At 47.1% G+C, this 14,495-nt stretch overlaps 1 protein-coding gene across 14 annotated transcripts in view; it reads right to left on the reverse strand.

The window, feature by feature from the left end:
- dlg1b (discs large MAGUK scaffold protein 1b) overlaps positions 1-14,495 on the reverse strand; it is a 102,918-nt gene that overhangs the window by 38,562 nt on the left and 49,861 nt on the right. For all 14 annotated transcript variants that reach the window (XM_085388826.1, XM_085388823.1, XM_085388821.1 and 11 more), the window contains one exon: positions 4,154-4,318. In XM_085388826.1, the coding sequence (XP_085244952.1) occupies positions 4,154-4,318 (165 nt within the window). The remainder of the gene's footprint in view (positions 1-4,153; positions 4,319-14,495) is intronic.

Genomic DNA, 14,495 nt, shown 5'->3' on the forward strand with positions numbered 1-14,495 from the left:
GAGGTTGCCCTCTCGTTTGTAGTATTCAGACTGTACACAAAATATTGCAATGCTTTGCTGTTTCGATTTTTCACCAGCCTGAAAGGTTAATGCTGTAAAACGGGATGTTTTCATGCACGCTACTATCTTTGGCTAACCCCGACCAATCAGAAGTCACTGCCTAAAGACAATTTAGTGCTTTTAGACAGTTGGGCCCAGCTGAGAGACTGAGGGACTTTAGGCACTTAAAGCCTGGCTGCTAATACAGAGAATAAGCCGTATTATTTTTATCTTAATATTCATGACAAACTCTCGATGAGCTGCAGCAAATATACAACTCTAGGCTGATAACTGATTCCATTTATTGAATTTTTGGTTAATTTCCACCAAACAAAGAAAAATTATTGTTAAAAGGGACGATTTGAACATCTCGCCAGAGTTAAACTCAGAACTGGACATCATCTCGCATACCGATGTTTACGCACACAGAGCGCCTCGATGGTTTGAATCTGTAGATGAGACCTGACGAGAAGAATAACAGAATATCATCAGAGTCTGAACATCATTACAAATGAGGTCAGATCTGCTTTAAGAAGAAATCTGAGGGAGAGGAATCACAGAAACCTGAGCGTTCACAGGTGAGCGAGCGATAAACTGATGAGGAGGACAAAGAGGAGGAGGAGCTTTGATGGTTAACGGCGTGACCACAGGTCAGGAGAAGATCAGTGATCAATGAGCCTGCTGAGGTTTGTCTTTTTTATTCATGTCGATTTATTCAGTAGAAACAAAAATGGGTCAAACATTTATGACTTGATTGATTCTGCAGCACTTTTTGGTTCATTTCTGTTACTTTGAGGCTTTTACTGGACGGCAGGCTGAACCCTCTCAGAGACGAGTCCGTCACACTGTCAGGACCGAACACACAAGTCCGAATCAGGCGTGAACGCTGCTGCAACACACGTGTGGAAAACCACATACAACAGGGGGACACACACAGTGAACAGGTGAAGGCTACAACACATCACAATAAACCTCCAACTACACCACAGAACTGCAGCCCAGAGGCCGACGTTAGCTCACACACAAACCAAAACAGCTTTGACTTCATTCTCCTCATCCAGTGTTTAACATCTGGCCCAAAAAAGCCTCATCGAGATCAGTTTCTCTCTTTAGATCAACTAAAACTTTATCGTCTGCACTGAGCGGATCTTTCTCCAACCCTTGGACCACGATGGACTCACTCAGTCACGTGAACAGAGTTTTTTATTCATGCCTTCTGCTCTCTGAGGCTTATCTGACGCTGGTCCGACTGTTTCAGCGAGTTTGGCTGGTCAGATGTGAGAATGCGCGTCCTTCCCTTCGATTGACGGAGCGTTTGAACCGTTTGCAGCTCGACTGTTTCGTGTTCGGCTGTTTTTTCTTTCCTTTTCTTTTTAACGGTAATTGTTTCCTGCATAGAAACAAAGTTTAGTGGAGTTTCTTCTCACATCATCTCAAATCTTTACACCAAACACAGTGCTCCTCTCAGCTCTCCACATTTACTGTGGTGCATTTTTATTCCAGGAGTTCCAGATGTTCACGTGAACCTGTGTTGGCGTGAGCCGTGTTTTCAGCACGAGCAGGTTCCCAGTTTTGACGCTGTGGACGCCGATGTTAAGCGTTACTTTGACATAATTATGTCAGCCGCTGTCTGAACTATGTGGACGTGCCTTATCTTTAAAATTAACGAGCTTTTTATTCTGTTTCAAAGAACAAAGCATCAAAAATCTGACAGATCTCGAAAGTCTTTAGAATGAACACAAATCTTTCTATATTAAGAGAGATTATAAAACATGACTTTGTTTTCATTTCCCTCGTTCATGTGATTTATGATGTAATACCCTTCACAAACACTGGGAGGCAGTCACCTACAGATTTCATACAGGTCTCATATTTAAAGCACGAGACATTAAAAAGAAATTAGAGACATTTTTGAGATTTCTGTTAAATAAGGTTTAAATAAGAGACTGAAGCCTCAAAGAAAGTCGGGTTAGATCCACCTGGTGCGGCATCAACACCCTCTGTGAGGGCGCTTTGGCCTCGTGCTGCAGATGATCTGATCTCCACACGATGGCAGCAGAGCTCCATCTGCGAGTCACAGCCACCCAGCTTTGATCTGATCCCATGTTCTCCGTTACCACGAGCAGTGCAGCGTGAAACGGGTCAAACCTCCGTGAAATATCACATCTCAGCTAATCGGAGATCGGATTAATCAGCTCTGAGCACGAAACACGGAGGCAGATTTCAGGCAGGAGGCCTTTCCGTTTGTTCTCTGGCGCCGCTGCACACTGATGAGGAAACACATTTATGTGACAATCAGCTGGAAATACAGCGACATCTCACCGAAGCAGCCTTTGGTTTTTATTTAAACTGATCTTTTATTAAACGATTTATTCATCAAACGTGGGAAGAAAAAGTCATTTTAATGACTATTTATAATTCATCACCTTCTTTGTCAAGAACGGCTTAAACTGAAGGTTATTTTCTGTATCCATTTTATTTTTACAAACTTAAAGATAATTTCAAACGTTTTGAAAGCGTTAAAGAGATTTTCAGTCTTACTTTAACAGCTCGTCAGAAAAAAGCATCTTTCTAAATACTGTCCACTTGTCCCTAATTAATCGGCCAAGCTACAAAAACACTGGATCCTACACTTCCCATAATGCACCGTGACAGCTCTTCTCCACAGACGATGGGCACACACATTAACGTGGACGTGTGGAGTTGGTGAAATGCTCCTTTAACGGCACACACAGTCGTTATGAGAGTAACGTGGAGGCCCGAGCGGCGACAGACACAAACACAGCGGGCGCTGACAGAAGCAGCACGAACAGGAGGCAGAGTCACGTGACTGGGAGCACGCCAAATTCCCCTGGTCGAGCTTCCAGGACGGCGAGAAACAGACCGAGCGCGATCTGGTTTCCAAACCGAGGCCCGGCTGTGAGAGAAGCTGCTCACATCACACGAGGAAAGTGTTTAAATATCAGCTCGTGCTTTTGTCCTGAAGCGTTTGAGTCACCTAAATTATTTTCAGACTGGGAAAATCCGGGAAACTAGTAGGAAGCTCTAACAGGGCGTTCCAGCAGCCAGGGCTGCTACTTCCCTCTCAATGTTTGGATGAAACATCAGGAGCTGGATGAATCCATGTTTGACAGAATTTCTGTCCTTTCACATTTATGATCGCACAGCTTTGATTCTGTTCATGGAAAACTTTAGGAAGCGTCCACTAGCGGGAACTCCTGGACGGCCTCAACATCGAGACCCCAAACATCTAATCCTGTAGGTTTACCTCAGGGGGAATTCTCAGGCTCCGCCCACAATACCATGCGGTGATCTCACCTGGACTTTTACCTGCTGCAGCTGTAACACTGAAACGTGGACCAGAGGAATTTGAAAGGTGTGTGATGGCGCGATGAGAGGAAACAGGTGTGAGCTTCAGAGCAGCGTCAGCATTTTAATGGGTCACATGATGCAACACATACAAGCAACAAGCCTCATCCTCCACGTGTGTGTGTGTGTGTGTGTGTGTGTGTGTGTGTGTGTGTGTGTGTGTGTGTGTGTGTGTGTGTGTGTGACTAAAACAGATTAAGATTAAGACATTTATACTCATTTTATGACAAAAACCTGCTTCGTCGATTGATTGACTGATTAAAGTGGAATGCGGCGACTCTGATTGGTGTGCACACATAAACACGAAAAGTCGCCATCAGGAAACAAATGTAAAGAGATGAGAAACACATGAAAACATTTAACTTCACTGGCATTTTAACAAACTCTGGTCAGAATATCAGGCTCGTTCGTGCACCATGAAACGTTCCCGTTACATGAATATTTTATGAGCTGAAATCTTGGATTTTGCCTGAATGTTGGCTCAGCCAGGTCTTTTCAGAAGGACCGTTGGACTTAAAAACATTACATTAAAAACCTCCAGAAGCAGGTTTTCACTGAAACTGAGAGCAAGCTTTTTATTTGCTGCAGCTACAGAACATAATGATGCACCGCTCATCAATGATCTGACTGTGACGGACGTCTGAAATGAAGGCTGTGGCTCGCTGACTGTTTGAAAGAGAAGCCAGTAAAGTCGCCGTTTGGACCAATGAGAGAGACGGGAGGCTGAGACAATGCCATCTCCTACCTTCATCGGTGAGATGTGAGCGTGGGTGACGTAGCCGTGCACATTCTCGATCAGGGAAAGGTTCTTCTCTGCTACCTGGACCAGCTCTGGGCCCCCCGCCTCCTCCGTCAGCTGGGGGGAGCTCTGGTCCTGGGGGGACGAGTCCTCATCGTGGTGCCTGTACTTCTGCAACAGGAAAACACAAAAATCAGCAAAACGGGGCCAACAGCAATGTGACAACAACTCTAGTTCAATGAGTTGAACCGCTATGAGCAGCGACAGCGGGGAGGAAGAACCACCAAAAGAATCAGGCTCGGGGAGGAGCAGCTGTCACGATTATACACGACACATCTTCATGAAACTCTCCACTCGAGCGCAACAACAGTGCAGGCGGCTCCACCATGTGGTGAGAATCAGTAATTACGGGTTCATTATTTACAGAGAAGAAAACGCAACAAACTAACAAAACAAAAACCTCAACGTAAAGAAGGGAAAACAAAGCGATAAAAGACAAACAAACCAGCAGAGACCTCATATTTAAAACCTTTTTTGTAATAAATTTTAAACCCAAACATGAGCTAACCTGCTTTTCTGTGTTTCAGCTTTCTAAACGGGCAGTTTTTGGTCAGTAATGTGACCCACGGGTCCACAGAGCCAAAATTCTGGGGGCTCTGATTGGCCTTGGTGAGCTGGAGGTGTCACCAAGTGAGTTTGTTATTCCCAGGAAGGAATTCAGAAAGAACGCCAGCGTGGCAGAGCCGATCAGCCACTAACCGGAAGGTCGGTGGTTCGATCCCAGGCTGCTCCAGTCTGCATGCCAAATATACTTGGGCAAGATACTAACCCATGTTGCTCTCCGATGCAGCCATCGGAGTGTGAATGTGTGTGAATGTTAGATACTTAAGCTTGGAAGTGCTTGTGTGAATGGGTGAATGAATTAGTTGTATAAAGCGCTTTGAGTGCTCAGAGTAGAGAAGCGCTATATAAGAACCAGTCCATTTAAAGGATAATCCTTCTCTGATCCTCTGACTGCTTTTCTCAACAAAAGGAGGTGACTCACTGCTCGTCAGCACCAAACCCTTGTGACTGAATCATCGGTGCAGGTGAAGAAAACCTGTGCAAGAGAAGAAACTCAAGTCCCAGAGTGCACCTCTCCAACAAACATCCAATCACAGCTTGGGTCTCTGTTGTGGTCAGAGCTCCAGTCGGTGTAGTTTATAAAATAAAAACAAGGATATAAATGGAAAAAGAGCAGAAGTCCTCCTCGGAGGCCTCGTCCGTTGATCGGCAGCCTTCACATCTTGATGAGTCAGAGCTCTCCAGTCTTACTCATCTGTTTTCTGGCTTTGGGAGGAGAGACGCTCAGTGTGACAGGTGAACGACTCGACGGTCCTGCACAGACGCGGTTACGTAACCAAACCGAGTGATGGGCACTTTTCAGAGCGCCAACTCGCTGAGCGGGAGGAGGACATCAGAAACCTGAACATCACGGAGGTGTAACAGGAATTCAACCGACTGAAAACATTTCAACCAAAAACTAAAATCGCAGGATTTATTTGTTTCCTAAAATCATAAAGTTTCTTTATGAAAGTAAGTCTTTCTTTTCCCTATTAAAAAAAGAAAAAAAAAACCCAGTGAAGGAGCTACGGACTTAAACGCTTCAGCAGCCAATCACGTTGCTCGATCTGAGGGCAGTGGTAACATTGTTGCAACCTTCCGTCTGTGTCGGCCTGACTTTAAGAAACACTTTTATGGACTAAATTCGTCTCCAGTCCACTGAGAATTAAACAGCTGAGACAAACTGTGAGAACATGCAGGCAGCTCGCCCACGCTCAGGAAAATAGAAGTTAATGCAGCTCCAGTAAGTGCTGCGAAAGTAAAAACACTCAGTCCACCATCTGAGGCTCGGCTAAAGAAACATCAGCGCGTTTTTATTATTATTTCATCTCAACACTTCGAAGAGTCTTTGAGGAGTCTGAAAAGAAAAATGCGAGTGTTTCTAATTGAACACGAGGAGCGTTAAACGAGCCCCAAAGGACAAGAACTAAATTCAGAAATGAGAGTGAGACCAACAGAAGTCGATTTAAAAGACTCGATACGTGTGAATCCCGACCTCAGAGACTAAAACAGTGTTTGTTTCAGTTCTAAAGAAAGTCAAACTGTGCTCAGCTCCAACATAATGATGAGTGTGGCTGATGAATGGAGACAACACCAGCGCAGCTTTGGAGGGTTACCGACGCCGGGCAGTGTCTTGGTTAGGCTCGTATACACACAGCAGCACAGGAAGCGCGTTGGACGAGGCTTTCAGGTCACATGACACAAACAGACACGTATGATCACAGTTTAGCCACAGTTTCATTTGTGCTGTAACACTAAACAGTTTCTTTATAACTGCCGAGCTACTCCAACGCTTACATCCTCTTCACTCACAGCTGGATCGGCATTTCTCAGCGTCAAAGTCTTATTGTTTGGTTTTAATATCGGAGCAAAGAGAATAATGCAGAGAAAATCCAAGGGTTTGAGCTCTCTGCTGGTTTTCATTCTGCCTGCTTCAGAGTCGGAGAAATGGGGGTTTGTGAGTGTTTCTGAGGAAATCCTCGGCTTTCAGGGGCTGTTTTCACTCAGGGATTTTAAAGAGGGGGAATTATTCAACTTTAATGGGTTAAAAAGGGGGGGAAAAAAAATCAGGAGTAACCTGAGTACATTTATAACGTGCTGACAGGATCTCGGGATGATTTCAGAGCCGGGTGTTGGCTCCAGTGTTTTGGCTTTTTCTCGATCAGGGTCTCAAACACTGATCCCGCTTTGCTGCAGTTGGAGGTTTTGCCGTGAGGCAGATTGGTGAAACCCTGACGGCGCTCTAAGAACCTCAGAAACTTTCAGCAGCAACTTCAAAGAGATGCTAAGCTGCGGCTGAACGGGATTATCCCACGCCTGATTGGCTGTGGGCCGGATCAGCCGGCAGGTCAGAAGCTGAGCTGTTGGACGAGCAGCGCCTCAAACTGCAGACCTCCCATCATCGCTGAGGGCCTGAACCTTTAACGCCTCCGTCCTCCCGATCCCTCTGCTGACCGGCACAGAGCCAGCAAACAGCGCGAAGGGCAACACCTCCGTTCATCAGGCTGAGAGGCGCCAGCCGGCCAGCGTTTGGTGAATTCAAGAAGGACGACGACAGCTGGCACAGAGGCGGCAGCGGCACGCAGACGACACCCACAGATGTAGAGTGTGAATCTGAACAAGTCTGAGGCACAGCGACTCATTTCAACTTCATAACAGCACCAAAACTCTGGTGTCAACACGGCCTGGTCTAAAACATCCACACCATGACTTCCAGCTGCTGAGTGCCATCACATTCTTCAAAAACCTCAGTCTCATTTGAAATGTCTCTGATGCAGCTCTCAGCAGCATCGTCAGATTCATGTTTCAAACTACAGCAGTCCCCCTGATGTCGGTGCAGGTGCCTCCATCACACCTTCATCCTGTCAGACTGGCTGAATTACAGCTGAGCTGCTGTTACAAAACCCGTGTAGGTCTGTGAGGCTGCAGGAAGCCTGACTGTGAGCTGATGTTTCTCAGATCCAGCAGGAAGTCCAAATGGAAATGAGGTCGAGGCTGCGTCTGCAGCAGTCGGATCTGCACAGACATGGAGTCTGATGCTGACCTAACCTGACTGCTGGCTCTTTATGGAGGAACCGGCTGTGGAGGCGTCAGCTTTTCTCTCACTGTCACACACAGGCTGAGGATGGCAGGACACACAATTCTGATCAGAGGAAGACCAAAACAAAGATGCAAAAACTAGCAGCAGATGGCGTGGTCCCCACAGAGCTCCGATCTCTGCATCATGAAGCCGGTCTGAGAGGAGAGACACATGATTAGCCCAGCTGGGACAAACACAGAGGAAGGTCGCAGGAAGCTCAGGAAGCTCAGACATCCGGCCGTGAGAAGGAGCTCGAACTGTCCAGTCTGAGATGATCGTCCTGGAAAAACACTGGAGTAGTTTCTGTCTCCGAGTCGTGTTCAGCACTCTTGACTGCTTCCACCAAACCTCTCTGTTATTTTATCAAACTGAAGCTGCGATTTCTGCCTCCACGCCTGCTTTAACTGCTAAACAATGCAAGACACCGCTCAGCTGTTAATGACAGCACCACACAGAGGACTGTGTGTGATGTCACGACCACTGTAGCTTATTCTATGGAAACGAAACAGTTTTGTCCTCGTCCACTGAAAACATGGATGATGCCGCCATGAGTCACCCGTCGACGTGCTGAAGCTCTGAAGGTTCAGAGTAAGGTCGCTCGAAGGACTATATTTAAAACAAACCTGTGTAAACTTCAGAATAAGTGGATAAATAAGTGGATTAGCTCAACTCTTCTAAACCTGCACAGCCTGGCTGCTTATGAATACAGTGATGAGGGAGGCGTCAGCTCCAGAGACCAGGCTGTAAACATCTTTATTTCTGCTGGAGCCTCTAGTGGTCATTAGAGGAACTGTCACCCAGTGTTTGGATCAGTCTTTCTGGGTCACTTTAGTTTGCTCACTTATGACTTACAGCCAGCACATCATACAGACATGACCTTCACAAGCTAAAAGGTTTTAACTTATTAGTAACTTTTTACTGTTTTGGGCTCTGCACGGTTTCAGGTCAGCGGTACAAACGTTACGCTGAGCGGCGAGCAGGCCTCGTGCTGTAACTCAAACATGTCTGCTGACGTGTTTTTGACCTCTCTTCAGATGACGGTTTGCTGTCACACCTCACAGTAAAACTGAATCTTGCTGCTTCAGCCTGAAGATCATCACTAATACGAACACTTTCACTTCAGTTAATCATTAAAAATAATGATTCGCTGCAGAAATCTGAAACGCAGATAACCTCGATTAAGAGGAGGAATAATTTCACGGGTGCATGATTACCGTGCAGCTGGACGAGACTCGTGTTAATCGCATGCTGCCAATCACATCGTCTGACTCACGCTTCTGCAGAACGTCCACCGATCACCTACAGCTGCACGGCCTCTGTACCTACGTCCCCGAACAGCCGGAACCCCGGTGACGGGAGACCACCGCTGAGATGAAAACTTTTAGATTTACATTTTCATGAGCTTCTGTGACAGCAGCTGCTCGCGAGGTCAACAGTCGCGCGAACAGTAAGGCGAACATGTCCACGAAGAAGTGTTTTCACCATGGAAACCGAACCTGCTCCACAGAACATTATGTTGTTATGGTAACAGATGAGCAGGTGTGGAACCACATCCTACAGACTCTCAGAAGCAACTTTACTCCAGCTTTCTCTTGTGTGGTTTTGCTTCATGTGTGATCCTGGAACTGACCTGATATCAGATATTTGTAATCAGAGCTTCAGCTGGAAGAATTAAACCGTCTCACACGCGTCTGAACTTTCACTTAACGGAGTATCTGCTGTAATCTCCGACTCCTCCACAGCTAGGATAAACCCCGGGCAACTTATCCAGTTGATAACCGCTTCGTGTGACCTCTCAGCCCGATTGATCGCATTGGGCTCAGCGAAGCCAGAGAAGGAAAACACATCGTGGTGAGCGCGCTCTGTAGCGCTGTGGCCTGATTATGTCGTTTGAGTATTTGAAAGCAGGAAGTGAAGCTGAACGCTGGTGTGCGGGCTGATTAATTCCTGCTTTAATTACTGGAGTAACTGCTGGAATTCCCTCCACAGATTAACACAGATTACGTGACCGAGGGGAAGCACCGCTGACGGTTCAGCATCTTCAGCCTCCTGCTTCCTGCACAGAACTGAAAAATCAGCTGAGACAGCTGGGAAGGGACCGGACAGAAGGGGCCAGGTCACATGACCAGGAGCCCAGGGGACGCGATGACTTGCAGCTAAGGCGAGGTCGGGTCGCCCGCCGCCGCTGTCGGGGCATATGGTGCTGAAGAGCAGATAAAAGTGAGGGCGGCAGCAGCTGAGGTCAGCGTAGAGAAACGCTCCTCTGCAGCTCAGATCGAAGGCTTCACCAAGGCGCCGCAGCACTCGAGGAACAGCGAGGTTACTCATCACTCGTCCTGGCAGGAAACAGGCTTTTGTTTTTGAGTGGGTTCAGCGAGATTCCTAAACCTAAAATAAGAAAATCTCTCCGTTAGAGCTGTGAACTACAAGCATGTAAAGTCTGCACGACAGTGCCGCCGATTTTCTCGTTGTTAACAGTCATCAAGTCGAGTTACACCAGCAAACAGTGAGAATCCAGCAGAGTGAGCGTTTGTGTTTTCTCTGCTTAGAAAACACAAACGCTAACGGCTCTTCCTGTCCTCAGAAACGCTGATCATCGATCCTGTTACCTTTTTCAGAGCCTGCTCCATCCACAGACTGTAATCCACTGAAACCACAGCTGTGTGTGAAACCTGTCAGCTTACATATAAACTATCTGGCAGAGAGCAGCACGGGGAGTCTAAAGGTCGCCACAGCTCGACTCCTCTGAGGTTAAAGTTTAGTTACTAATTATTCATAGTTTTCAGCCATCTCTCCTACAAACATTTTAAAGTCATCATCAGGGTTGTTTTTTTTGTTTTATTGGTCAAAGATTCAGTTTCCACTGCAGGCGCTGCTCTGACCTGACCTGTGACTGAACACGAGAAGCTTCTGCTCTGGTTAATCATCCAGGTAGCTGCATGTTCGAGCAGTTCGAGCTGGATGTGAAGCGGCAGTCGGCGAAGCATCAGGCAGCTGCAAGCAGATCGAAGCGCTGCGACGCTCACACGCAAACCAAGCATCAGGTCACAGGTTCGAATCCCTCTGCCCGGGCCCACATGGGCCACATTCAAAGAGAAATAAAGGTTTGAAGCAGCGATGCGGCGTAACGTCAGAGGGTCCATCAGCGAGACGCCGAGCCCACTCACCGTGGACCGCGGCACAAATGGAAGTGTGGACGTGGGAGGCAACGGGGAGGTTTCCACTGATGACACTCTCTGCATGAAGAGAGCTTCCTCCTCTCCTCCTCCTCCTCCTCATTTCTCTGAGAGCTGTCGAGGAGGAGGAGGCGGCACAGCGCCGACTCCTGCCTGCCAAAAGCTGCTATAAATAGGAGCATCACCGCAGAGAGGATGTAGCAGGATGTTCAGGACGAGGAGGAGGAGGAGGGCTGCTGGATGATTCAGGGGGTGATGAAGAGGAATGCAAAGAGAAAGATAGAAACAACCGACGGAGGACTCACTCACCACCACCTAACTGGAGGACTTTGCTGTTTGTGTCGTTAAAAGCCGCAGAGCAGAACAGAAAAACACGCTAAGCACACGCTGCTGAGATCAGATTTACTGCCCATTTATTTAGCTTTTAAACATGCTTTCTACACGAGTGAGGTAAAAACTCAAAGGACAGTTTATTAGGTACACTGTTTGGCTGCAATCTACATGTTACAGTCACTGATAGGCCAAAGAGAAGCTCTGTGATTCAGGCCCTTCATCAGGACCCACAGGGCTGTGTGATCAAAGTGAGATGACTAAATTAAACAAGCCTGCGACGACACGAGATGGTAAAAACCACAGTGTTCATGAGCTGTAACTGGTTTCAAGCAGCGTCTGACCCACAGGGTGACAACTCTGTAAAGTTCACCTGAACTTTTTGAAGTTTCCTCCAGTGAGCGATGCTAAAAACATCCAGGTCCTGGTCTTGTTCCTGCTCGTCTGTGCCACAGACGTTAAACTGGTGCAGTGTATCGACGGGCCTGAGGCTCCAGACTCTAAATCTGCAGTTTTTCAGGGCTGGAATTTTAAATTCGTCTCTTCTTCCAGCTTTATTAATAACATGTGAAATGAGCTCATTAATATGCGCTCTGTGAAGAGCAGAAGGTCCTCATACGTCGCTCTCGTTTGAATCTGACAGCCGTCGGTCTGATCTGTGAATCGAGATGATCTCACAAACCCGGAGAGACGGCCGTTCAAAAGTCTGAAAATGGGTTCAGAAAAAGACAGCAGCTCCCTAAATACTCGACGCCACAATGATTGATAACTTCCGGCACAATGTATCGAGTGAGTGGCTGTGAGAGCGGTCGATGGCAGCCGATCAATGGGACTTAATTAAGACTAGTCTGTGAGTCTAGCTCTGTGAGCAGAGCAGAAGTGTCGGCGGCGGCGGCAGCTCGCACTCCGACCGTCTCCGTGTGAACGTCTAAGCTCCTGATTTATGAGCATCCCGATCCCGACAGATTAACACCAGATTCCAATCAAACCCTGATCCACACGGGAGTAATCCGAGCGGCTCCTGAACCACAGCTCAGAGGTCAACACGCTGCTCCACATGATACCACAAACCCCTCCCCCTCCTCCTCCAGGCGATGGGTTATTGCCCAATCAAAGCCCAGAGGGCCAAGAGGTCAACTGGGACAGACGCTGCTCTGAGTCTGAATAGCTTCCCCTACTTCTGCTGTGACATCACCTGAGAGCCAGTCAGGTCATAAACGGGAGGACACAGCCAAATTAAAAGCACCAACTTTAAAGAGACGAAGGGTTGGGATCAATGAGCTCAGAGAGTTTGGTTAAAGGAGTTTCCAGAACAATCAGATGCTCTTAGGAACGTTAAAAACATCCCATTCAGAAAACATCGCGTTATCGGTCGGACCACCTTTCAGTCACCACCAGCTCGTGGTCACAGGCGAGGACAGGAACATCAGTCCACCTGCAGATCAACAGCTGAGCCCTCACTACCAATCCGTCTGCCAATCTCCAACTCTGGTTTTCATCAAGAGAAAGACTTTGAGTTAACTTCAACAACCTGGAGCTGCCAATCCATGTTTTCCAGCTGAGAATCGGTGCAAGTTTTCCGAGTTTAAGCACTTGATTTAGTTCAAAACACTCAGGAAAAACAACGGCTCAACAGGGCAGATGGAAAATGAGAGCTTTTGGGGTGAGCCGTCTCCTTTAAACTTCCTGTGAAGCTAATCCGGGCTTCAGTAGTCTGAGCATCTCAAATCAAGAGAAAATCTTCCAGTTTTTCCCGCTTCAGTAAAGAATTCCTTCTTTGTTTTCCTCGGCTGTAATTTCATGCCAGATCGTTGGAAGAAGTCGACTTGATCTGACCAACAGAGACATCTGAAGCCTCGGAGTTGAATCAAGTAAAGGAGGACGACTGTGACGTGTTGCTCACTTACACAGAAATCACATTAAGAGGGGTCGTTCAAGGGCCGGCACGAAGAGAAGAGCAATTACGGAAACGAGCTGCGAGACATGAAAAATGGAGCCGTTTGTTGAACAGCAAAGTTTTTACGCTCATCGTTTCCTCAAAGACGCTCAGACACAGCCGCACAACAGGAAACAGCCGAGCAAGATCAAACCTCCAAACCAGGCCGGCGGACACGATCAGGAGAGGCTGAGCCACCACAGGTTTAAAGACACCCCATCTCATACACATGGAGCATTAAAGAGCAACTGGGGTTTAAATCGGGACATCTTCCTGAATTAACTTGTTTGTCATAATAAGTTTAATCCAAATTTACTAAAACATGATTTGAAACGTGGAAAAACAGATTTATTGTTTTTCTGAAGACGTGTGAAGCTGCTCACAGCAAGTTCTTTAAATGAAATGTTGTTAAAGTAGTTTATACGATCACTTTGTACATCCTCGGGTCTGCTGGTGCCCCTCTGACGACTGGCTGAGTTTAAAAAGACACCTGATCTGTCTCCTCCAATCAGTGATCTCCAGAGTGTAATCCCCACTGAGACATTAAACTGCGTAGTTACTCTGCCTTATTCTCACAACACTACAGTTTGTAATAAATGCAGAGATCATGCACAAACTCGCTCCCAGAGACCTGACTGGCATCTCTCTGGACTGCCTGCTGTGAGGCCACCACGCTGCCATGATCATTGTAATTCAAATACTCCGTCTACTCTCTGACATGACGTCATAATTATCATAATTTTACTCCCTGAAGGTTCTGTTTTATTGTTGCAGTCGTGATATCACCTCTGTAACCGTGCAGCTCGTGGGAAACTTTCTTGGCTTCTACAGATTGATCAAAGTCAAACATGCAGAGGTGGTGAACAGAAAGCAACATGATGAAATCTGTTAACTGTAAGTGCGTCTTTACTTTGGATCCTTTTCAGGTTCATTTGTCTCCATATTTGTGCATTTATGGGTTTTTTCTTCAGTACTGAGACAGTAAATCTGTTAAAACGTGTGAATATTTCATGAGTTCTGCAGAGTCTCTGTGTGCACGCCGTGCCCTGACGTCTCTCGGCTGACAGCAGAGCTCACGAGGGAGCGAGCTTTCGGTTCGCTGGCGTTTCCCTGCACAGCACATGATGACCACACACGCACGTGCCCTCCAGCCTGCCGCTGACGCTCCCCGCCAGCCAATCGCGCCTCAGCGACGCTTCAAACCCAGCCTCCGATTGGACGGTA

Source organism: Rhamphochromis longiceps, linkage group LG18 (genome assembly GCF_057381845.1).
Source record: "Rhamphochromis longiceps isolate RC_006_pf linkage group LG18, R_longiceps_female_GT1.1, whole genome shotgun sequence".
Lineage (NCBI taxonomy): Eukaryota > Metazoa > Chordata > Actinopteri > Cichliformes > Cichlidae > Rhamphochromis > Rhamphochromis longiceps.